Source organism: Giraffa tippelskirchi, chromosome 5, assembly GCF_054371585.1.
Source record: "Giraffa tippelskirchi isolate mGirTip1 chromosome 5, T2T-mGirTip1v1.2.pri, whole genome shotgun sequence".
Taxonomy (NCBI): Eukaryota; Metazoa; Chordata; class Mammalia; order Artiodactyla; family Giraffidae; genus Giraffa; species Giraffa tippelskirchi.
In genome coordinates this window covers 177,507,340-177,530,813 of record NC_137279.1, presented here as the reverse complement: position 1 = coordinate 177,530,813, position 23,474 = coordinate 177,507,340, and the positions used below count along the sequence as shown (strand labels likewise).

General features: G+C 41.3%; 3 protein-coding genes and 1 pseudogene across 6 annotated transcripts in view; 3 read left to right on the top strand and 1 right to left on the bottom strand.

Annotated features, from left to right (window-relative positions):
• The window catches only part of TMEM269 (transmembrane protein 269), a 23,995-nt gene extending 19,312 nt beyond the window's left edge, over window positions 1–4,683 (top strand). For both annotated transcript variants that reach the window (XM_081492255.1, XM_081492252.1), the window contains one exon: window positions 4,475–4,683. In XM_081492255.1, coding sequence (XP_081348381.1) covers window positions 4,475–4,611 — 137 coding nt within the window. In that variant the 3' untranslated portion in view covers window positions 4,612–4,683. The remainder of the gene's footprint in view (window positions 1–4,474) is intronic.
• SVBP (small vasohibin binding protein) lies at window positions 1,500–7,443 on the bottom strand. Of its 3 annotated transcripts, none has more exons than XM_081492263.1 (3): window positions 7,040–7,443; window positions 6,577–6,726; window positions 1,500–1,686 (listed from the first exon to the last, which is right to left on the bottom strand). In XM_081492263.1, the coding sequence occupies exons 2-3, from the start codon at window positions 6,688–6,690 to the stop codon at window positions 1,600–1,602; spliced, it is 201 nt and encodes a 66-aa protein (XP_081348389.1). In that variant the 5' UTR covers window positions 6,691–6,726; window positions 7,040–7,443; the 3' UTR covers window positions 1,500–1,599. The 3 variants fall into 3 exon arrangements, with proteins under 3 accessions (XP_081348389.1, XP_081348387.1, XP_081348388.1); XM_081492261.1 differs by having other exon boundaries at window positions 7,396–7,443; XM_081492262.1 differs by having other exon boundaries at window positions 7,406–7,443.
• ERMAP (erythroblast membrane associated protein (Scianna blood group)) overlaps window positions 7,049–23,474 on the top strand; it is a 27,199-nt gene continuing 10,773 nt past the window's right edge. Inside the window, exons 1-2 of the mRNA XM_081492248.1 lie at window positions 7,049–7,358; window positions 22,605–22,694. Coding sequence (XP_081348374.1) covers window positions 7,289–7,358; window positions 22,605–22,694 — 160 coding nt within the window. The 5' untranslated portion in view covers window positions 7,049–7,288. The remainder of the gene's footprint in view (window positions 7,359–22,604; window positions 22,695–23,474) is intronic.
• On the top strand, window positions 17,118–18,027 carry LOC145506838 (peroxiredoxin-1-like; annotated as a pseudogene).

Genomic DNA, 23,474 nt, shown 5'->3' with positions numbered 1-23,474 from the left:
CGAGGTGGATTCTTAATCACTGAACCACCAGGTAGGGCCCTACTGTTTACTTAAAAAGATAAGCTAGTCATAATTTATTAAACTGATTTGACAACCACCTACAGTTTGCAATACTAGAACACTTCTCTAGGATAAAGTATATCCAGGGCTGTGACATGTTAACACAAGCAGTTTCAAACTAAGGATCAGAATCTTTCCAACCAGCACTCATATATTAACTGGATTTGAAATTTGAAACATATCCCATGAAGTAAGGTAGCTTGGAAGTAATATTTACTGAGTCGTTATTACATAATCATACTTATTTCTTGATGAATGATCTTGAGAGGAAGAAAATATTACTCCATTACACAGATGGGAGAAGAGTGAGGCTTAGAGAGGTTAATAACTTATCCAAAGTAGTAAGAACTATACTTGACCCCAAAACACTGTTCTTTCTAGTATACTACATCATTTCCTTATGTTTATGATGACAGCTTACTCCAAACCCCTATTCCTCCAAAACATAAAACTGAAAAATTTGCATTCAATCCAAATTCAATAGGACACTATACAACCTAATTACTACTTATGGGGATAATCTATGTAAAGGTTATCCTTAACTATGACTTAGGCTCTCAGAACACATTCTCCGTAGGGACAGCAAGTTCCTTAACATCACGGTTTATGCCAAAATAAGCATAGGAATGGGAACAGAATTCTCAGTGACTTCAGAGCAACGGGGAGACAAAGAGGAGGTGGGAATTGCTAGAGATGTTCCCAGAACCACTAGGGAAAATACAGGTATTTCTAGCACAGAGAGTAACACAGGAGGCAATGTTGGCTGTTGTACCCTCCGAGTAGTCAGCCTCATTTCCGTGCATATTCTGCTTGTAGGCCCAATAAAATACAAAATGAAAAACCAAAAGCACCTCGCTCCCCTCTTCCCCTTGTTGGTACAAGTCTGCTGCTAGCTCTCCATAGTCATAGGGTGATAGGAATCTTAGCTTCAAGGCTCTGAGTAGTGGCTCATCTGGGAGTAAAAGTTATATATTTATACCTGTATAGCTAAAAACTTAGGATCTGTAGGGTCTGGAGAGCTTTAGCCTCAGGAAGAATGAAATCTGGAAACAGTCATGTTCTTTCTGTCCTCTCACCTCTGCTCCCTTCCTGAAGGAAAAAGGCTCCCCTCTGCTCACGTCAACTTTTCCTACCTATTACCTTCTTTTTGACTCCACTTTCTTATGACTAGGCACCCCTAAATGAAAGTATGAGCAAACAAACATTTTATTAGTATTTTATTTGTATTTTTGGAGGTTTACAGCTTCAGAAGAAACACTGATTTTTTTTTCAAACAATAGAAAAAGTTAAAAATAAAAAAGCATGTATTGTCTTGGAAGAATAGAACAAGTCTCTTCAACAAGTAATGGGCCGATTCAGATTGGAGGAACTAGTGAAGCAAGTTACATACAGGAAGTTCTGATTTATCCAGTTTCAGGAATAACACAAATCTCTTCTTGTCTAGCTGTGTAAGGCTCCAAATGGGCCATCTCAGCTTAAAACTGGTAACACGCTCATAAACAAAGCTTCCAGGGTCCCATCTAGTGTGAACACAGTGGTTCACTCTCCAGGAGGTTGCATCTGTTTACAGAATTCATCAAACTGCTGCTGCTCCAGTTCTGTCATAACTCTGTTGAGGGCATAGATCTGAATGGGAGAAAAAGATAAGTTAACAATGGAGGAGCTGCTCAACCTGTCTTCAGACACCACAGGCTGTGTCATTTGAAAATGCCAGAACTGCATCAGTAATGCAGGGGCAGTGATAAAGCAACCGGAGAGGCAAACATTAGCTCCACTGGGGAATCAGGAAAGCAGCAGTGAGGCAGGTGCTTGACCTGGCCTTGAAAGGCCTGGTAGGGGATTTCCCTGGTGGTCCAGTAGTTAAGAACCTACCTTCCAATGCAGGGGATTTGGTTCGATCCCTGGTTAGGAAGTTAAGATGCCGCATGCGGGGCAACTAAGCCCATACACTGCAACTACTGAGCCTGTTCACTCCAGAGTCCATGCTCCGTAACAAGAGAAGTCACACAGCACTAGAGAAAAGCCTGCATACTTCAATGAAGAGCCCGCATAGCCGACCCCCCCCCAAAAAAAGGATTGGTGGGATTTCCCTATAGCTCAGATGGTAAAGAATCTGCCTGCCATGCAGGAGACCTGGGTTCGATCCCTGGGTCAGGAAGACCCCCTGGAGAAGGAAATGGCAACCCACTCCAGTATTACTGCCTGGAGAATCCCCACGGACAGAGGAGCCTGGCGGGCTACAGTCCACAGGCTTGCAAAGAGTCAAGACACAACTAAGAGACTAACACACACAGGATTTAAACAGGTAGAGACTGGGGAAAGGACCTAAGTGATAGGACAATGGATATTATGATTAAATAATGTAAAAGCACAGCATTAGTTCTGGAAAGTTCAACTATGCTAAATACGAAAGGCTGGGGAGCTGGAGAAAGAAAGAAAGGTATGTTAGGCTCTTAAATGCCACACCAAGTAATCTGGACTTTATCTGGCCGACTCTGGAGAGAGAAGTGTGCAGGGAAGAAACCTGATTATATCTGTGCTTTGAGAAAGAAAACTGAAGACCATGTGAGGGATGCAGTCAGGGAGGAGAGATCACAGGCACTTAGAAGACATCTGTTACAACAGTCCAGGTAGGAGGTAGTAGGAACGTGACCCAGGGCAGGCAGTGGAGGGAGAAGAAAACTGCAAGAGCCATTCCAAGGTGAAAGGCAGGGTATCTACCTGATTGCTTCACCTTGCAGTAATTAATCAGTCCACCAAGGAACCAGAAACAATGTAAAACTTCCAAATTTGTATAGAAGAAGAAAAGGGCCATGTTGTGTGTAGGGGATAAAATCTGAATAATCAAAAAGAAGAGAAGGGAAAAAACCCTGAGAAGTGAGACAAATAGAAAATATAAAATAAGAGCAGAAATTAATGAAAAGGCAACCAAATGGACAACAGAGAGGATCACTAAAACTGCAAGATGGTTCTTTGAAAATTCTAAAGAAAACTGCAAACCTCTGAGACTTGTCAAGATAAAAGGGAGGCTGCATGAATATTATCAGAATTAAAAAGAAGTCATAATTACTGATACATGTGTGTTAGTTGCTCAGTCGTATCCAACTCTTTGCAACCCCATGAACTGTAGCTTGCCAGGTTCCTTTGACCGTGGAACTCCCCAGACAAGAATACTGGAGTGAGTAGCTATTCCCTTCTCTAGGGGATCCTCCCGACTCAGGGATCAAAGCTGGGTCTCCTGTAATTGCAGGAAGATTCTTCACTGTCTGAGTCACCAGGGAAGCCAGAGTATAAATTAAAATTTACGAACTTTGTGTCAATAAGTTTGAAAACTTAAATGATACAAATTCCGAGGAAGAGTAAAATGACCAAAACTGACTAAACAGAAAGCTTGAATAATCCTACAATCTTTTTTCCCCCAATTTTTAAAAATTGTGGTATGATTCTACAACCTTCAAGGAAAATAGAACTCTACACAGTGATGAAAACAGTTTCAAACAACTGAAATGATTCAAAAAGCATGGTTAAAATGGTCACGTTTTATGTATGTTTAACAAACACAAATAAATAAATTTGAATGGTTAAAAAAAAATGCTCAGTGAACAGGGCCAGTCATGGAATACGGTAGCATACATCAAGTTTAGAAACATGCAAAACTAGACGATACACTGTTATGCTATACAGTATTATTTAGGAGTACACGCAGAAACAGTAAATTAATACAGAACAGCAAGGGAGTGATTAGCATAAAATTAAGGACTGAGGGTACGGGTACTGCTCGTGGGAAGGTTGGAGATACGGCAGAGTGAGGCCTGAGGAGCTTCTAATGTATGGTCATGTTCTATTTCTGTAGTTGGGTGGTAGGGTGTTTGTTTTATTCATCTTTAAGAGTAAAAATACATTTTATATATATTATTTATATGTATTATATATATTATTATGTATTAAGTGTATATTTATACTAAGCAGAGAAAGAAGTCTTAAAATGGGTCAAGGGTCCAAGCCAAGGAATGAAATACTTTCAAGAAAGAAAGGGTCATCAAAAGTTCCAAATGTTGCTTCAACCGCCAAATGGGCCTGTTTCCATTCTCCCCTCTCATCTCTCCTTCTCATCTCACTTCCTGGAATGTGGCATCTATGCAAAACTGAATGGAAACTGTGTTTCTGCCTCCCTACATGGGCTCCTGTCACATTCTTATCTTAGGAGGTTGCATTCCAGGCCACACAGATGAACCAGCAGCTGTGGGGCAAAGCTGGAAGCAGGGGAGAATGTCAAGAGACCTGTTTGGATGGCAGGCCTGCCCCACAGTCCATCACCACCTAGGGATTCTGGTCACCATACCTCACTTTAAATGAGAATAATGCCTCCTACCTCACAAGGTCACGTATGTTAGATCTCCCATCTTTATTCCAGGAAGGATTTACAAAGGTCAAAGTGGGAGCAACAGTAATACACACCAGTATGAAGATTACATGTGGTCAGGCATGTGCCTGGCACATCTGAGGAGCTCAACAAGTGCCAGCTGCTACAACAGTGCAAGTCCAATATGACAGCTTAGCAAGTCAGCACAATTCAACTTAGACTGAGCACAATAAAAGCACAGGGACTCGTGGTAACCATCACTGCCATTTTCGAGTGCTTTCTCTGGGGCAGGCACTGTACTACATGCTTTAGATACAGCATTTCTGCTTACAACAAACTCATGTGACTGATGTCATCATCCTCATTTTACCAAGGTGGAACTGAAGAACCAAGGTTCAGAGATGTTAGGTATCTTTCCCAAGTTGACCTGGGAAGAACTGGAACTTACGGAGGAGCTGGGATTTGAGGTCAGACAAGTAAGTGTAACCCGTGAAACCTCACCAACAGGGTGTCAGTGAGCACATGAACAATAACATCTATCACTGCAGTGTGCACAAAGGCCAGTTTCCTAGGGCTGTTTCTTATAGCGGTTCTCCAACTTTCACCAAAGTGCAATGCAGTAAAATCATCTGGGGGCCTGGGTCCAGGTGGGGTGCGGAGATGAAGTAAAGTGGGAACAATCTGTTGGAAGCCAGGTCCACAGCTCTCAGATGGTCTGACTTAATACAAAGGCAGATTTCAGCTTATAGATTAACTTCAAACACACTATTAAATTTACTCATTATGATGGCCTTCCTCACTGAATGCAAGCTCCACAGAGGCAGGGACTCCTCCATGCCCGCAACAGTGCCTAGCATGTAGTTGCAGTTCAACATTGTTAGTGATTGGATCAGATTAACAAAAATTTAAGGTCTGACACTATTAAGCACTGAAAAAGAGGTGAGGGATGAGAACCCTCTTACCCTGCTAATATGGGTACAAATTTGTATAATCTCTTTGAAAACAATTTGGCAACATCTAATAAATTTGAAAATGTACGTCATAATTCTACTTCTAGTTATATTCGCCCTATAGGAATTCCAGTACAGGAGTCAAAGGAGACATCCAAAGGATTTTCACTACAGCACTGTTTGTAACAGCAAAAAAAACCCCTATCAATCATTTAAACATTCATCACTGGAAGACAGGGTAAATATACTAAGTGGATTCACAAAGTAGATTATTATAAACAGTGATGAGGAATAAACTAGATTCTTACATTAACATGAATAATTCTAAAAAACGTAATGCAAAATAAAACATATGCAGGTAGTTTAAGATTCTAAAACAAAAAATTTTATATTGTTCAAGAATATCTACTAATATATTTGAGTGTAAAAGTATTAAAAAAAATCATGGTTGTCCATTGAGGGGAAAAATGGCATAAGACAGGAAATGGAGAAAGGGGATTTCAAATTTACAGGTAATTTTTATTTATCTTAAAAAAGACTACATGCAAATATGACAAAATGTTAAACACTGCCAATCTGGGGTGCTGAGTACCCAGGTGTTTGTTATAATATTTTGTTTTCCTGTATTTTGAAATTTTAAAGAAAGAAAGAAAGAAACGAAATAGAGGAAAAAGACCAGAGTAAGCTTTTTCCTGATATTAAATACTAAAGTAAAATATTCATGTAAACAGTCAAATAGACTTTTAAGGGCAGACTGAACAAAGGAATACAGTGGTGAGTGTAGAGCTTGGGCCTCTACTTCTGAATTAGGAGCAGCTACTCTCCAGCCCAAATCCAGGGTATCTGTGCTAGGGTGTCTGACACTTGTTCTTGGACTCCCTTACAGGACCCTCCCTCACACGGCCCTTCTCTTTCTCCTTTCTTCCTTCCCTCAGGACCCTACCACAAAAGCTCTGCACCAGGGGTCATCTGGAGACCACCCGGGACTAGTCAGGGTCGGGGTGGGGGTGGGGGCCCTGACACTTGGCGTGTGACTCTGGCCTGCCACCTCACCATCTGGTCCTCAGTGATCTCCTCTGGACACCTGGGAGAACCCTGTTTTTGGCTGGAGGCAGGCGGGGCTCCCCTATACGGTTCTCCGCTCTCCCTATTCCACCATCATTTCCAGCAAACTACAGGTACACGGGCCCTCCTCACTCTCACCTCTGCTCTCTGTCTCTGCTTCAGCTCCTGCTGGGCTGATTTCTGCTTGGCCTTCTCGATTCTGCTGACAGGCTCTTTAACTTTGGGCTTTTCTTTACGTGCAGGTGGATCCATGACTTGATTTCCGTATACTTCTTAGTCAGCGCTAACCTAGATGGTACAGAGGAAGGCTGATCTAAAAACAAAGAACGAACGAACGAACTTCCAGAAACTTAGGCCCTACCTCAGCTCCTTCCTTTGGCAGGTGAGGCAGAGGGGCCCGGAGGAAAGGGCGCTGCTTTGGAGGAATAAGACCTGAGTCCTACTGCCACCACCTCACTGAGTGTCTCTAGGCAAATCTCATCCCCACTCCGAGCCTTAGTTTTCCCCATCTGCACAAGAGAACAACGGTCCATTCCCTGGCCCCTCCCACCAGCTGCGGTATGAGCACCAAACGCGAAGAGCCCAGTGAACGGTTTCCTACACTGTCGCGGGCTGCATCCAGCGTGGCACTGCCGGACACCGCGGCCCGGAGAGACCGGCCAGCCGAAGTCTCGAAGCGGGGCTCCGGGGAGCCCGAGCATCACGCGGCCGCCCATGTCGGGAGCCCACCTCTGTCCTCCCAGACGGTAACAGCCTGCCGGGCCCGCCCTCCGCCACCGCCCCGCCCGGGGCCCAAGTCCGGCCCCAGGGGAGCTCCCCTCCCGCCGCCACCGCCCTCTCCCGGTACAAAATGGCGGCGGGAGGCGGGCGGCGCTCGGGACTCGGCGCCTTTCCTTCCCGGCCTCAGGACTCCAGCCCCGGTGAGCCGCGAACAAAGCCCCACGCGTGGACCCTCACCTTCCCCTACCTCCGGGCCTAGCTTCTGAGCCTGCCGCGCCTCGGATTGGGCGGGGCCTGGGGGCGGGGCAAGGAAAAGGGGGCGGGCCGGCGGGGCGAGGCCCCGCCCACAGGCCTGCTTGCGCGGGCGCAGAAAGCTCAGGCGCAGGAGCTGGAGCTGGAGCTGGAGCTGGAGCTGGAGCTGGAGCTGGAGCTGGAGCTGGGGTGGTTGGGTACCTGTCGCTGAAACTTTTCCTGGGGAATTTTTCCTGGGACAGCTGCTAGGCTTTGAAGGGAGAGATCTGAAACCTGGGGCTAGAATTGTAACTCGTTGAGGGATGGTGATTGCTGTCTTCTGGATTCGTAAACTTGTTAGGAAGATCAAGTAAGACTCCGTTTACTAGGATGCTTTGAAGAAAGGAAATCCTGACAGAAGTATAAGTAGCCAATATAAACGAAGAGAAACGCTCAAGTTCACTGACAATCGATAATTTTAGTTACTTTTTTTAAATTACATTTTTATAACTATTTACAGTAATTTGGGGCTTCGATGATGGCTCAGCGGTAAAGAATCGGCCTGCAGTGCGGGAGTTGTAGGTTCCATCTCAGGGTCAGCGAGACCTCCTGGGGAAAGAAATGGCAATCCACTCCAGTATTCTTGCCTGGGAAATCCCAGGCATGTCCACTCCTGTTGTTCCTTCAAGTACTAGGCAAGAATCGAAACAAAAGGGGGATTCTAAGCAGCAGTAAAAGTATAGCCTGATGGACACTCATACACTTTCAGTCAAAATGTAAATTATCACAACCTTTTGGGAAGCCAGTTTATCGCTGCACAGCAAAAGCCTTGATACTGAGCATAACCCCTCAAAAGGACAAATAATGCTTGATTCTGTTTTTGTGAGATAGCTAAAGTAGTCAAATTCTTAAAAAAGTAGAATGGTGATTGCCACCATTGCAAAATTTCAGTTTTGCAAGATGAAAATGTCCTAGAGATCAGCTGCACAATAGTGTGTAAATAGTTAATACCACAGCACTGCACACTTAAAAAATAGTTAAGATGATAAACTCACCTAAGGAGGTAAAGGCCTGTCCTTGAAAAATTATAGAACACTGATGGAAGGAATTGAAGACACAAACAAATGGAAAGATGAACCATGTTCATGGACTGGAAGAATTACTGTTGTTAAAATGACCATACTGTCAAAGGCAATCTAGATTCAGTGCAATCCCTATCACAATACCAAGAGCATTTTTCACAGAACTAAAGTAATTTTAAAATTTGCATGGATACAAAAAAGAGCCTGAATAGTGAAAACAATATTGAGAAAGAAGAACAGACCTGGAGGAATTATGCTCTCTGACTTTAGACTACACTACAAAGCTGCAGTAATCAAAATAGTATGGTATAGGCACAAAAATAGACACACGGATCAATCAATCATTATACAGAGCCCAGAAATAAACCCATGCACTTATGGCCAATTAATCTACAACAAAGGAGGTAAGAATATACAATGGAGAAAGGACAGTGTCTTCAATAACTTATGCTGGGAATACTGGATGGCTACATGTAAAACAATGAAATTAGAACACTCCGTAACACTATACACGAAAACTCAAAATGGATTAAATGCCTAAATATAAGACCCAAATCCTTAAAACTCCTAGAAGAAAACACGAGCATAACATGTTTGACATAAATAAAGTTAGTGAGAAAGATGGACTTGTTTTCTGTTTCTGTAAATCTTTTTATGTGTCTGGCTTAATAGAAGTCAGCTGTATCCTCATACAGGCTACTGCATTCAATCAGGAAGTTCATGTACAGTTGACCCTTGAACAATGATGGTTTGAATTGCCCAGGTCCACTTATATGTGGATATTTTTCTTTTTCTTTAAAAAAAATTTTTTTTTAAATTGAAGTAGTTGATTTCCAGAGTTGTATTAGTTTCTAGTATATAGCAGAGTGAGTCAGTTATATGTATAAATATATATTTATTCTTTTTTTATATTTTTTTCACTATGATTTATTACAGCATATTGACTCTAGGCCCCTGTGCTATACAGTAGGTCCTTGTTGTTTATCTATTTTATATATAGTATTTTGTATCTGCTAATTCCAAACTCCTTATTTATTCCTTCCTTACATCCCTTTCCCTTTGTTAACCATAACTTTGTTCTCTATGTCTGTGATTATGTTTCTGTTTTGTAAATAAGTTCATTTGTGTCATATTTTAGATTCCACATATAAGTAATATCATATGGCATTTGTCTTTCTCTTTCTGACTCACTTCATCTGGTATGATAATCTATAGGTCCATCCATGTTGCTCCAAATGGCATTATGTCATTCATTTTAATGGATGAGTAGTATTCCATTGTGTGTGTTCATCTACTTTATCCTTTCATCCATTGGTGGACATTCAGGTTGCTTCCATGTCTTGGCTATTGTAAATAGTGCTGCTTTGAACACTGAGGTGCATATATCTTTTTTAATTATAGTTTTCTCTGGATATGTGCCCAGGAGTGGGATTGCTGGATCATATGGCAACTTTATTTTTTACCCTTTTAAGGAAACTCTGGGCTGTTTTTCATAGTGGCTACACCAGTTTACATTCCCACCAACAGTATAGGAGGGTTCTCTGGAAAAGGAGCATTTCAATCACCTCAGATAATTGTGGATTTTTTTCCTTTGATGCTAGAAGAAACTTGACAAGTGGTAGTTTCTTAAAAGTTATTGCAGCATAGAATCTAAAACTATATCAGTGAACTTTTCCTATCTTTCCTCACCTGTTTTTACTGAGATATAATTGTGTAAGTTTATAATATTGTATAAGTTTGAGGTGTACAATAGGTTGATTTGACACACTTGCAGATTGCAATCTGATTACCATCATAAAGGTAGCTACCACCACCAGCACATCACATAATTACCATTTCTTTTTTGTGGTGAGAGCATTTAAGATCTACTCTTTTGTTGTTCAGTCACTAAGTCGTGTCTGACTCTTTGAGACCCCAAGGGCTGCAGCACTCTAGGCTTCCCTGACCTTCACTATCTCCCCGAATTTGCTCAGACTCATGTTCTTTGAGTCAGTGATGCCATCCAACCATCTCACCCTCTATCACCCCCTTCTCCTCCTACCCTCAACCTTTCCCAGCATCAGAGTCTTTTCCAATGAGTTGGCTCTTCACATCAAGTGGCCAAAGTATTGGAGCTTCAGCTTCAGCATCAGTCCTTCTGATGAATATTCAGGGTTCATTTCCTTTAGGATTAACTGGTTTGATCTACTCTTTTAGCAACTTTCAAATATATTATATACCAATGATTTTTTCATACTCTGTTACAGTAAAATACACTAGATTATCTTGAATTTTGGTGGATCTTTTACTCATGCATGGTTGTCAACACATGTATTAGTCGATTTGAATTTACTGGTTCACTGAATTATGCAGATCTTTCAAATGTTGACACATTTCATATTCATTAATGTCACTACCAATCTCATCAGGAAAATCTTCTTTTAGTGGGAAACCATTAAGCTCACAGTAGCAGATGAAAGTTTTCCAAACTTCTAATTTCCAACCAAAATATCAAATCTCTTTGGCAACAAATGCTGTCAGTTGTTTTCCTTGAAGTGACGGGTGCCTTTTGTTCCTTTTAGAGAAAACAACTGCTGAGTCCCCAAGTCTGAATAATCATAGTTTGTCTGTTGGTTGTACTTTTTGGTAGGAATGAAGTTCATGAGTAAAGAGCTAGTTCAGCTCACAAGTCATCATTTATGTGCTTTTCCTGGAGAAAGTCATTGTATCTTGATACGCAGCAGAACTGCTTAAGTCTACTTCCATTTTAACACACTGAATATTTAAAAGATATGTACTCAGTGGTTGAGCTTCAATAAAATCAGCAACTTCTACTGCAGTTTGGTGCCACTTCCTTGATTGTACTAAGATGTCGTCAGTTTTACCCATCATTGCTTTTGCAGGTTCATGGAAAATGTCAACACCTTGAAAAAGACAAATGATGGCTCAGTGAACATGATCGCCCAGGGGTCCCCTGAAAGGATCTCAGGGACTCTCAGAATTCATGGATCCACATTGAGAACTGCTGTCCCAGAGAAACTGTTGCAAATATAAACTGGGTAACGTAGGTCAAGAATGTTCATTGCAGCACTATTGTAAAAGCAAAAGCCCAGAAATAACCCTCACTTTTATCAAGGAGGAAATGGGTAGACTGTTGGTATACTCGTATTAAATACAATGATCTACCACACAGAAGGGCTTCCCAGGTGATACAGTGGCTAAAGAATCTTCCTGCCATGCAGGAGATGCAAGAGACTTGGGTTCAATCCCTGGGTTGGGAAGATCCCCTGGAGAAGGAAATGGCAACCTCTTCCAGAATTCTTGCCTGGAAAATTCCATGAACAGAAGAGCCTGGCAGGTTACAGTCCATGGGGTTGCAAAGAGTCAGACACGACTGACCACACACACACCCCCCACACACACCACAGTGTTGGATGAACATACTAAAGCTCTATCAATCAGTAGGGATAGATTTCACTGTCTTAATTTGTGCTCCACAAAACCAGGGTGCGAGACAAATTCTGCAGTTCAAGAGTGTATTTAGGTGGTGATCCCAGGAATCAGAAATGGTGAGTGAGAAGAAAAGGAAGACAAACCAATAATATGTGCATTACTGAGTTACTGATGACGGTGGGGATTGTCCTCCTTCCTGCTGGGAACTCCCTGAGGAATTGTGTAGAATACAGCTTAGAACTGTTCCTCTGGAGATTTGTGGGGCTGAACCATTTTCCACTGACTTTCATCCCTGACCGTCCAAGCCCCCTTGACCCCTGAGGCATTAACTTTTCTGAACTCCTAAGCTACGCACAGGCTGAACAGCCTTCTCAAGTTTGTGAAGACTCCCAGTTCGGTAGGCAAAGAACTGCTATGGCCTGGGAGGTGGAATGCTGGCAGCTTGCCTGCAAGTCTCACTCAGCTACTCTGAAATTGAGTGGGCTGAGGGGACATGGTGTGTGCTACCATAGGTGTTACTAGACTCAGAAACTAATGTGGAGTGAAAAAAGGATATCATAGGAACTCATGTACAACGTGCTCCATCTTTGTAAAGTTCAAAAATACATAAAAGTATATAATGCGTGGGTAAGAATACAATTATGTATATTATGAACATAAAATTATGGATGTTCTGGGAGCAAGATAGGCAGGAAAGGGTTTATCACATATTGGGGGATAGTCAGCAGGTTTGTCAGGAAGCACATGTCAGAGTGCAGCTGGAGATAAAAGTAGTGAGTTAAAGAAGGTGGCTAATTGGTGGGTGTCTGAAAGCAGTCTTCAATTTGACTCTGATTTGGAAAGTAAAGAGGAGCAAGCTTTTCAGTATGGGTGTGATAGGAGCAAAATGTATCAAAGCAATCAGCATGCCGTTAGCTTGAATGGGAGAAGGAGCAGAGGGGCAGAGGTCCCTTACCCGGCGATGCTGAGAGGCTTCCCTGCTTTTAGGAACCTTCTCTTTGCTCTTTTATCAGGGGCAGGCAGGCAGGGCGTGGCTTGTTGGTGCTTAGGTACAGCTGGAAGAGAGTCTCGGTGGCAAGGGAGCTCTGGCTGAGAGCTTCAGGCCTTAGAATAAAAGACAAACTTTTCCCAGGCCCACCTCTGGAGTCCTTCCTGCTGCTCCTGCCTGATGCCTGGTCTCCCTGAATGGGCAGAGGATGTTCCCAGCTTAGAGACTCCAGTGCAGCCAGTGAGGGACAAAGGGCCCCCAACGCCAAAGGTGGTGAGTCCTCCTCCCTCTCCCCTCTCTTCATTCTTTTCAGTTCTGTGACTTTCTCAGGATCCTCAGGTTCGTTGGAGAAGCTATCTCCTTTCTCTATGTTCACAATAACACGTTAGAGGAGGAAATGGGGAAATGAGGAACACAAAAGGGGACATGTGACAAGGGGACTGAATGGGCTTTGTCAAGACTCTCCTTTAGGTACTACTGTCATCGTTGTTAAGTATGACAGCTAACACTTACTTAGTTCTTACTCTTAGCCAGGTCCTGGCTGTGTGCTTTCAGACGGAACATCTGTATATATGCAGGGTCTTAAGCTGCTTGGACTTATCAAGGGAGCTTTGGTTGCGTGTTTTTTTCTGATTTAGAAGTTTTTGAAATTAAACTGTTTCAAACTTAAGTGTGAATGATTTCCTGTCAGAGAAAATATTTCTAACATGTGTAGCAGAAAAAAAAAAAAAAACTGTTACTATATGAAGAATTTTACTTGTTAAAGAAACCATTTAAGAGACAAATGTCCAAATAGAAAAATGGACAAAAAAAAAAAGAAAAATGGACAAAGTATAAAGACAGGTAACTGACAAAGTCCAAATGACAAAGGAATAATCAAAGAAGTACAAATTGAAATGAAACATCATTATTTTTAATGAGATACCATTTTCTTACTCATTAAAATGACAAAGAATAAAAAAAATAAAATCCAGTGATGGCAAGATTGTGGAAAAACAATTTCATACACTTTGCTAAATTGATATGGCTTCTCTGGAGGGTAATTTGGCAGTGCAAATTAAAAGTCTCATCATTTTAAAGATGGGAAACTCAAGGCCTAAGAGTTTGTGATTTCCTTAAAGTTACAAAGTCACATAGTCAGGGGCCAAACTAAGATTAGGACTAAGCCTTATAACCAGACCTTTAATCCACAGTCAGTTGTAGTGAAGCTTATAATAAAAATGCACTGGGGAAAACCTGAATATTCTATAATATTATTTTAAAAATTATTTTAAATTATTATATTATTTTAAAAATTCTTGCATATTCATGATGGAATACTGAAATTATTAAAAGAATATCTGATGGTATGAGAAAACTACGTAATGTAGTTCTTGGTAAAAATGCCGGGTATGAAAACAGTATGTACAGTATGTGTTATGCTCGGTTGCTCAGTCGTGTCTGACTCTTTATGACCCCATGGACTGTAGCCCACCAGGCTCCTCTGTCCATGGAATTCTCCAGGCAAGAATACTGGAAAGGGTTGCCGTTCCCTTCTCTAGGGAATATAGTCCTACTTTAAACAAAGTTATATACCTACACAGAAAAAATATTTGAAGAACTATATTATCTTCAGGTAAAAGAATTACCTGAAGGTCATTTCACACATTTTGGTCATTTGTTTCCCTTGTAATTTCCAGATTTTATAAAATAACTAGGATAGAAAAAGTAATACATTTTATTTGATAAAAAAGGTAAAACAGCTGAAATGTCATGGGGCTATGCTAGAGGTGAGCTGGAGCTGGTTGACCATGGGTGCCTGTCAGGGCAGGGACCACCAATTTCCAGAAGGCAATGTGAAGGGTTCCCAGAGCCTGAGGGAATTTGAGGCCAAAGACAAGGGAACTACAGATGGTCAAAAAGCACATGAAAAGATGTTCAACACCAGTAATTATTAGAGAAATGCAAATCAAAACTACAATGAGGTATCACCTCACACTTGTCAGAATGGCCACTATCCAAAATTTTTTCTACAAACAATACATGCTGGAGAGGGTGTGGAGGGAAAGGAACCCTCCTCAGTCATTAAAAAGAATGAAATAATGCCATTTGCAGCAACATGGATGGACCTGGAGATTGTCATGCTGAGTGAAGCAAGTCAGACAGAGAAAGACAAATATCATATGATATTGCTTACATGTGGAATCTTTAAAAAATGGGGGGGTAAAAATAAATTTATTTACAAAATAGAAATAGAGTCACAGATGTAGAAAACAAACTTACAGTTACCAGAGAGTAAGGATGGGGGAGAGGTAGGTTGGAACTGATATATACACACTGTGTGTGTGTGCTCATTCACTTCAGTCGTGTCCAACTCTTTGTGACCTCATGGGCTATAGCCCACCAGGCTCCTCTGTCCACGGGATTCTCTAGGCAAGGACACTGGAGTAGGTTACCATTTCCTTCTCCAGGAGCTCTTCTCAACCCAGGGATCAGACCTGGGTCTCCTGCATTGCAGGTAGATTCTTGACTGTCTGAGCCATCAGGAAGCCCATATACACACTACTGTATATAAAATAGACAACTAATAAGGACCTGTTGTATACCATAGGGAAGTCTACTCAATATTCTATAATGGCCTATATGAGAAAAGATTAAAAAGAGTGGATATATGTATACCTGATTCGCTTTGCTGTATACCTGAAAATAACACAACATTATAAATCAACTATACTCCAATAAAATTTTCTTTTAAAGACTAGAGGAGATAGTAAGAAGAGAGGACTTTTAGTTCCTTGAAGTAGGATGGATACAAGAAAAAATTAAAATCACATATATAGCAATGAAAAAATACTTTTTTACATATAGCAATTTGGGGACCTGGTGTCCTACAGGTGACTTACAGCAAAGGTAACATCTAGACAGCTGATGATGGCAAACTCTTCCTCACCATCTGTTCACCCTTTTATTTTTTCAGTCTTTTTCTTCTATCCTGTTTCCTCTCTACCATCTTTTAGTTTCCAGTCACTTTCTTTGATTTTTTCTCCCCATCTGGCTTGGAAACTTCCATGGAATATCATGGTTTTCCTTTACCATTGCTCTGCCCACTGAAGGCCTTCTCAAAAATAGAATTTGAATAATGCCCCTCTTAACTCAGTAATTTTGTAGTCTGAAGTATCAAATTTCCAAATTAGGATATTTCTAATGGAAAACTGAAAGTTAGACACTCTTGATATGTTGTTTTTCCTTTTATGAAGTAAGATTATAGCATAATGGAGCTAGGGAAAGGAATTTAAAGCTTTATCTAGTCAAAACTCTTTAATTAAATACATTTCATTTTTGCTAAATTTAGTTTCATGTTACACATTTGTTCATCGATATATTATACTTCATTAATAAGTTGGGAAGTAGAGATGAGAAAAAATTACCCATGTTTCTAACCATCTTAGTGATTAATGACTACTCATGTTTTATAAGCCTTCCTTTTTTTGCTTTTAACACATCATTAGTTTACATTTGAAGCATAGGCTTGATGAACTGTAATTAACTTAGTCATTTCCTTATTGATGTACTTATAGATGGTCCTGTTTTTCACTGTTATACCAATACTACTGACGTCATATAAGCTTCTGTATTTCAGATTCTTTCCTTAGAGTAGATTTCCAGAATATTTCTTACTGGATCAAAAGCCAAATACATTTCCATACCTCTTGTTACTTCCTAATTGACAGTGAACTCAGCAAATGAAAGTGAATCTCCCAATTTAAAGATGAAAAATCAGGGCCTAAGAGTTTAAGTGACTTGCTCCAAGTTACAAAGTCATACAGATAGAGAGCCCAAGCCAAGACTAAAAGCAAGCATCTGACTCTAGTCCTCAATTCACTAGGGACATATGCCTTTCTTTTATCTCTTGGTTTTTTTTATTTAACCTTAGATGTTTGGGAATGTTGTCAAGTAGCTTACTCTCTGCTCTTCTCATGTGAGATTATGAGGAATAAAATTCACACCTTCAATAAAAATGTTAAGTCTCATGTCACGTGAGTCACATTCTACCCAATGACAGCAAAATACACATGAAACATTTCCCAAAATAGACTATATGCTAGCCTATAAAATAAGTAAATAAATTTCAAAGGATTGAAGTCATACGAAGTATGTTTTCTGGCCCCAATAGCATTAAACTAGAAATCGATAACAGAGGCATGTCTTCTTCCTGACTGTTCTCCATGTTTCCCGCCTGAGAACTGCTGATAGCAATATGTCTTCAGGAAATGCCGAAATTGGGCACTGTGCCCCTCAGTTCAAAGCAATAGTTGTTGTGCCAAATGGTCAGTTCAAAGATATGAGCCTATCTGACTATAGAGAAAAATTTGCTGTGTTCTTCTTTTACCCTCTTGACTTCACCTTTGTGTACCCCATGGAGATCATTGCTTTCAGTAATAGGGCAGAAGAATTTAAGAAACTCAATTGCTGGTCTTTCTTGGTGGTGCAGTGGTTAAGAATCTGCCTGCCAAAGAAGGGGACATGGATTCGATCCCTGGTCCGGGAAGATTCTACGTGCTGCGGGGAAACTAAGCCCATGTGTTACAACTACTGAGCTCACATGCCACAACTCCAGAAGCCCGTGCACCCTAGAGCCTGTGCTCCTCAACAAGAGAAGCCTCTGTAATGAGAAGCCTGAGGACCACAACAGAAAACAGCCCCTTCTCGCTGCAACTAGCAAAAGCCCTCGAGAAGCAACGAAGACCCAGTGCAGCCTAAAATAAATAAATTTAAAAAACAAAGAAACTCAACTGCCAAGTGATGGATGTTTCTGTGGATTCTCACTTCTTGTCACCCGGCGTGGATTAACACACCCAAGAAACAAGGAGGACTGGGGCCCGTGGTATCAGACCCCAAGCGCACCATTGCTCAGGACTATGGGGTCATAAAGGCTGATGAAGGCATCTCATTCAGACCCTTTTTACTATTGATGATAAAGGTATCCTTTGAAAGATCACCACCAACGACCTTACTGTTGGCCACTCTGGATGAGACATTGAGACCAGTTCAGGCCTTTCAGTTTATTGACACACATGTGCCCAGCTGGCTGGAAGCCTGGCAGTAATAACCATTAAGTCTGATGTCCAGAAGAGCAAAGAATATTTCTCTAAGTAGAACTGAGCCCTGGGCCATTTTAGGGCCAGTGTGCAGTAGAGGGCCTTGAGAACAAAACCTCCTTTGTCCTATTGCCATGCTTAAAACCAAGACCTTACACTCATTGTAGATATGGTATGGGACAGGACAGGCCTTTCCTGCAGAGAATGGGGAGGCAAGCCTCTCTTCCCCTGGAGGGAATGACCTGAGCTGTGTTATGGGGCAGGCCAACTGATGTGTCAGTAGTAGGGTTTATAATAGTAGGGTATCACTTTTAATCTTTTGTAGTTTCTATTAGACTTGAGCTAAAGGGAAAAAAGAAACTAATAGCAGAAAGTTATCTCAAAAAATTTCAAATATTTGGAAACTAGATAAAACATTTAATTCAAAGAAGAAATTAAAAGGAAATCAGAACACTTTTTTTTTTTACTTTTTGAAATGAGTACTGTCTTTATTCACAATTTCACAAAGACAGAGACTGAGACTTAGAAGTTCTGCTTAAACAATTGGTTGGTAAGTGGTGATTCAGGCTCGAGCCCTAGTGCTTCACTGTTACCCTAAAATGCCTCTCTCCACCTAGTTCTTCCATGTATACTGGGTCCATGGATGCCTGAATTTAATCAGAAGTGTAGAATGTATTTTGACTGTAACGAAAATGAAAACCACTGCATATCAAGATTTGTTGGATGTCGCTAAAGCAATTCCTAAGGAGAAATTTGTGACTAAATGACTAATGACTATATTAAAAAAGATGAGTAATATAGTCATCTGTATTGTATTAAATGATAATATTAGGAAAGAAGATCACGGATCATTGACCTAAGCAACAAGGAAAGAAGAGCAAATTAAATTCAAAGTAAGCAGAAGAAAGAAATTAATAAAGATCTGAGCAAAAACTAATACAATAAGAAGCAGAAAAACATTAGAGAAAATCAGTGAAACCAAAAGATGACTCATTGAGATCAATATAATTGATGAACTTCTAGTCAGACTGATCAAGAAAAAAGAGACACAAATTACCAATACCAAGAATGAGAGAGGTGCCTCCTGGACTGTGTGTTCCTTTGCCCAAAGTGAGCTCTATTTCTTCTCCTTTTTCTCCTTTCCTTCCTGGTCATCCTCCTACTGCTTCTTTTAATAGATTTATTTCCTGATAATCACGGTTACACATGTTCAAGGTGGATAATTTAGAAAACACACAGAGAAAACTGTAAAGATCATCTTTGTTCTCCTCACCCGCTCGTAGAAATAACCACTGCTTAATGTCTACATTCTTGCCTTTTCTCTAAGCATCTTCTCCCAAAATTGCATCAGACTATGCATAATTTTTTTAAAAATATTTATTTATTTGACAGCATCGGGTTTTAGTTGTGGTGCACGGGCTCTCTAGTTGTGGCGCGTAGGCTTAGTTGCTCAGCTGCGGTTGGGATCTTAATTCCCCGGCCAGGAATAGAACCTGTGTCCCCGGCATTGCAAGGTGGACTCTTGACCGCTGGACTACCAGGGAAGTCCCTATGCATAGTTTTTAAAGTTTATTGTTTGGGTTATATTGAAAACTTCCCAGTACTATTATTCTATCATGTGGTTGTGCAGAGTATATCATTGCAAGAATGTACCATAAATAATCATTTCCATTTTAATGGACTTTTAGGTTGTCTTCAATTTTTCCTTTTCGTAAATAACTTTGTGATAAGAATCCTCACCATCAAATCCTTAAACACATCCTTATTTATTTCTGTAGGGCTCTTCTCTGGAGGTGAAATTACTGGATTAATGTGTAAACTTTTTGATATTTATTGCTAAATTATCCTTGTGAAAGATATTTAGCAATGGATTAGAGAGTCATTTTGCCCACATGTGTGATAACTCTGGGTATTTTTTCCTCCTAATATTTGATAATTTGAAGGGAGACAAAGCATATCTACCTGTGGTCTTAATTTGCATTTCTCTAATGACCAGAAAATGAAAGTCCTGTTTCTGATATCATTCTCTCTGACTCCCTTCCTGAAGCCACCTCACCTGCCCTAATTACTCAGAGTAACAATTAGATGAATGGACTTCATTTGCTTTTTTATTCTTAGTATCTGGTGCAAATCATTTCACCAGTGTTTTCTATGAATCCTCACAATAGCCGTATCTACAAGGTGGATACTAGTATTAATTCCACTTCATGTGTGAATGGGAGGGCTCTTGAAGGCGTATACTAGCCTGTCTAAGGTCACACAGGGAGGAAATAGCAGAAGCAGGTCTTGATTCCAGACTGATATTAGAGCCTAAACTCTGAACATTTAATAAACTATCTGAATCTAGGAAGATGGGGCTGTGGCAATCTCCTCTTATTAAATTTCAGGCAGTTCTGGTTCAGCCTGTGGCTCTGCATCACCCTGGGCATGGTGACCCAGGTTGTGTTTCAAAAATACCTTCTCATGGAGGGTTTGGGGATTGTCGTTATTCCAGGGGATCCAGGGGATCCTGCCTACTTTCACCTTCACCCTTAATTTATAAGGTAGAGGGCCTTTCTCATTTACCTAATTTCTCTTGTTCAGTTGCTGAGTAGCTGGTAACCTGTAGGAAAGTGGGTGGGACAGAGGCAAAAACAGCAAACAAAAATCCCTACCAAAACCATCCTAACTGCATTCCTAATTAATAGTAATATTAATATGTCCTATGGTTGCCATTCTGTAACACCAGGGGATCAGAGGGGTGTGTTATATGCATGCATCACAATTTTAAAACAAAAACTAACAACAGAACCCTAAACCAGTGTGCTATTTGCCATGAGATAAACAGAACTGGAAATGTGTTCAAATCTTGAGTCCATCCTCAGTTTCACAACCTTGCTTTGACTGTCCTACCCACTCCAAACTCCATTTTGCCATCTTCCAAGACCTGCAGGGACCCAGCCTTATGACTTTTAAAACACCCTCCTCTTTGGAAAGGATTTGAAATCTTGAAGAGAATGTAAGAGACAGATTCTCTCTTGCTTGAGGGTTCACATTTGAACTTCAACCCCAGGGGTGGCATGAAAGATTTGTTTCCTGCTCAAGGAATTTCTTGACAGCAGACATGAAATTAAGAGACACTTAATCCTTGGAAGGAAAGCTATGACAAACCTAGACAGTGTATTAAAAAGCAGAGACATCACTTTGCCGACAAAGGTCCGTATAGTCAAAGCTATGGTTTTTTCAGTAGTCATGTACAGATATGAGAGTTGGATCATAAAGAAGACTGAGCACTGAAGAATTGATGCTTTCGAACTGCGGTGCTGGAGAAGATGCTTGAGAGTCCCTTGGACAGCAAAGAGATCAAACCAGTCAATCCTAAAGGAAATCAACCCTGAATATTCTCTGGAAGGATGGATGCTGAAGCTGAAGCTCCAATATTTTGGCCACCTGATGCAAAGAGCCAACTCATTGGAAAAGACCCTGATGCTGAGAAAGACTGGGGGCAGGAGGAGAAGGGGGAGATAGAGGACGAGATAGTTGGATGGTATCACTGACTCAGTGAACATGAGTCTGAGCAAACTCTGGGAGATAGTGAAGGACAGGGAAGCCTGGAATGCTACAGTCCATGGGGTCGCAAAGAGTTGGACATGACTTAGCAACTGAACAACAACAACAAGGAATTTCAGACAACAGCAAGTGCAGATGGTCACCCACACCTCCCAGAGATGATTGGTCTCTTTTAGTTTAGTAATAATAACAACAAGTATTGGTGGCAGGTGCTCTACATGCATCATTTCCTTGAACCCTCACATTGGCAAGTGAAGAAGGTCCCCCCTTTATACATTAAGAACTGAAGGCCCAGGACTTCCCTGGTGGTCCAGTGGTTAAGACTCAGTGCTTACACTGCAGGGGGCATGGGTTCGATTCCTGGTTAGGGAACGAAGAAATTCCCCATGGCAGCACAGCACTATCAGAAAAAAAAAAAAAAAAAGACAACTTTCCCAGGGACACAGCACTAGTACATGGGTGGAGCTATGACTCGAGTCTTTCTAACTCCAGACCCTGTACTTGTAGAATAAGTGCCTTCATGATGAAATGAAGAGACCTCACAGCCTTGGTTTCTTGTTTTTCAACAGTCAGACTTGAAAAGCTGTCAGGGAAGTGCTTCAGGCTACATCATGGGCCCACGATTGGCTTGCAACAGGCACTTTCCAAGCCTGACCTGGGACACCAAATGCAAAAAACAGTCAGTCCTTACCACGTTTATCTGGCTAGTTCTGGGTATAAGTTCTCATTCTTCCAGACTCCTCCCTGTGCCGTCTAAACCATAGTTGGTGTCTCACCCTTCTGTCCCCACTAAAGGCATTTATAGGCTTAACCATGATGCCAGCCTCTGTGTTCCTAGCCTCCTTCAGTCTTCATAATAATCTTGCCAGGAAGCATGGTAAGTATACCCATTTCAAAGATGGAGAAACTGACTCCCAGAGACTCAGCTTACATGGAGCTAAACAGCAGAGCTGGGATTAGACAGCCAGTTTCTGTGACACCAGAGCGTACCCTATGCAACCTCCATTTCCACCTGCTGGGTGGTACCCTTTCTCACATCAAGCTCTCTGACTCCTTTTTTATGTCTCCCTGTGTCTGTCCTCCTAGTTTGGATGAAGATGCCAAGTTCCTCAGGCTCCTGGCTCTCCAGATGCTTCATCACACTGGTCTTCCTCCAGCTGCCTTTGCACGTGTCAGGTAAGAGTTTCCGAACCTCTTTCCATGCCTGGGACATTGGGCAAAGGTGTCCAACAGAGTCAGGGACAGCACTGTGGGGAATGTGTATTGCACCATCTGCAGCATGGCCCTCGGCCAAGAGAAGACCATAGCCATGGTCGTAGGAGGTAAACGCAGGGTAGGAATAAAGCTTGAAGTCCCTGGTGGTTCTAGAGAAAACTCCTATGCTAGTTGAAACTTAAGAAAGCAATTTTGGATTTTTAAAATTCTATCAATAACAAATGTTTACTGTGGACAATTTGAAAAAATACAGAACATTTTAAAGAAACCCCTAAATGGCCTAGAACCTCATAAAATGGAAAGAACAACTGCTAACATTTGAGGGCATTTCTTTTTTTTAACCATTAAAAAAATTGAAATATAGTTAATTTACAATGTTGTGTTAGTTTCAGATGTATAGCAAAGTGATTCAGTTTTATATAGGTCTATATATATAGATGCGGAGAAGGCAATGGCAACCCACTCCAGTACTCTTGCCTGGAAAATCCCATGGATGGAGAAGCCTGGTAGGCTGCAGTCCATGGGGTCGCGAAGAGTCAGACACGACTGAGCGACTTCACTTTCACTTTTCACTTTTATGCATTGGAGAAGGAAATGGCAACCCACTCCAGTGTTCTTGCCTGGAGAATCCCAGGGATGGGGGAGCCTGGTGGGCTGCCGTCTATGGGGTCACACAGAGTCAGACACGACTGAAGAGACTTAGCAGCAGCAGCATATATATAGACATATATATATGTCTAT

Bases quoted from the DNA above. Each gene is read 5' to 3' on its own strand.
- SVBP (XM_081492263.1), bottom strand. From the start codon at position 6,690: ATGGATCCACCTGCACGTAAAGAAAAGCCCAAAGTTAAAGAGCCTGTC. The intron at 1,687-6,576 runs GTGAGAGTGAGG...TCTCCCATTCAG, and splicing joins AGCAGAGACAGAGAGCAGAG to ATCTATGCCCTCAACAGAGT.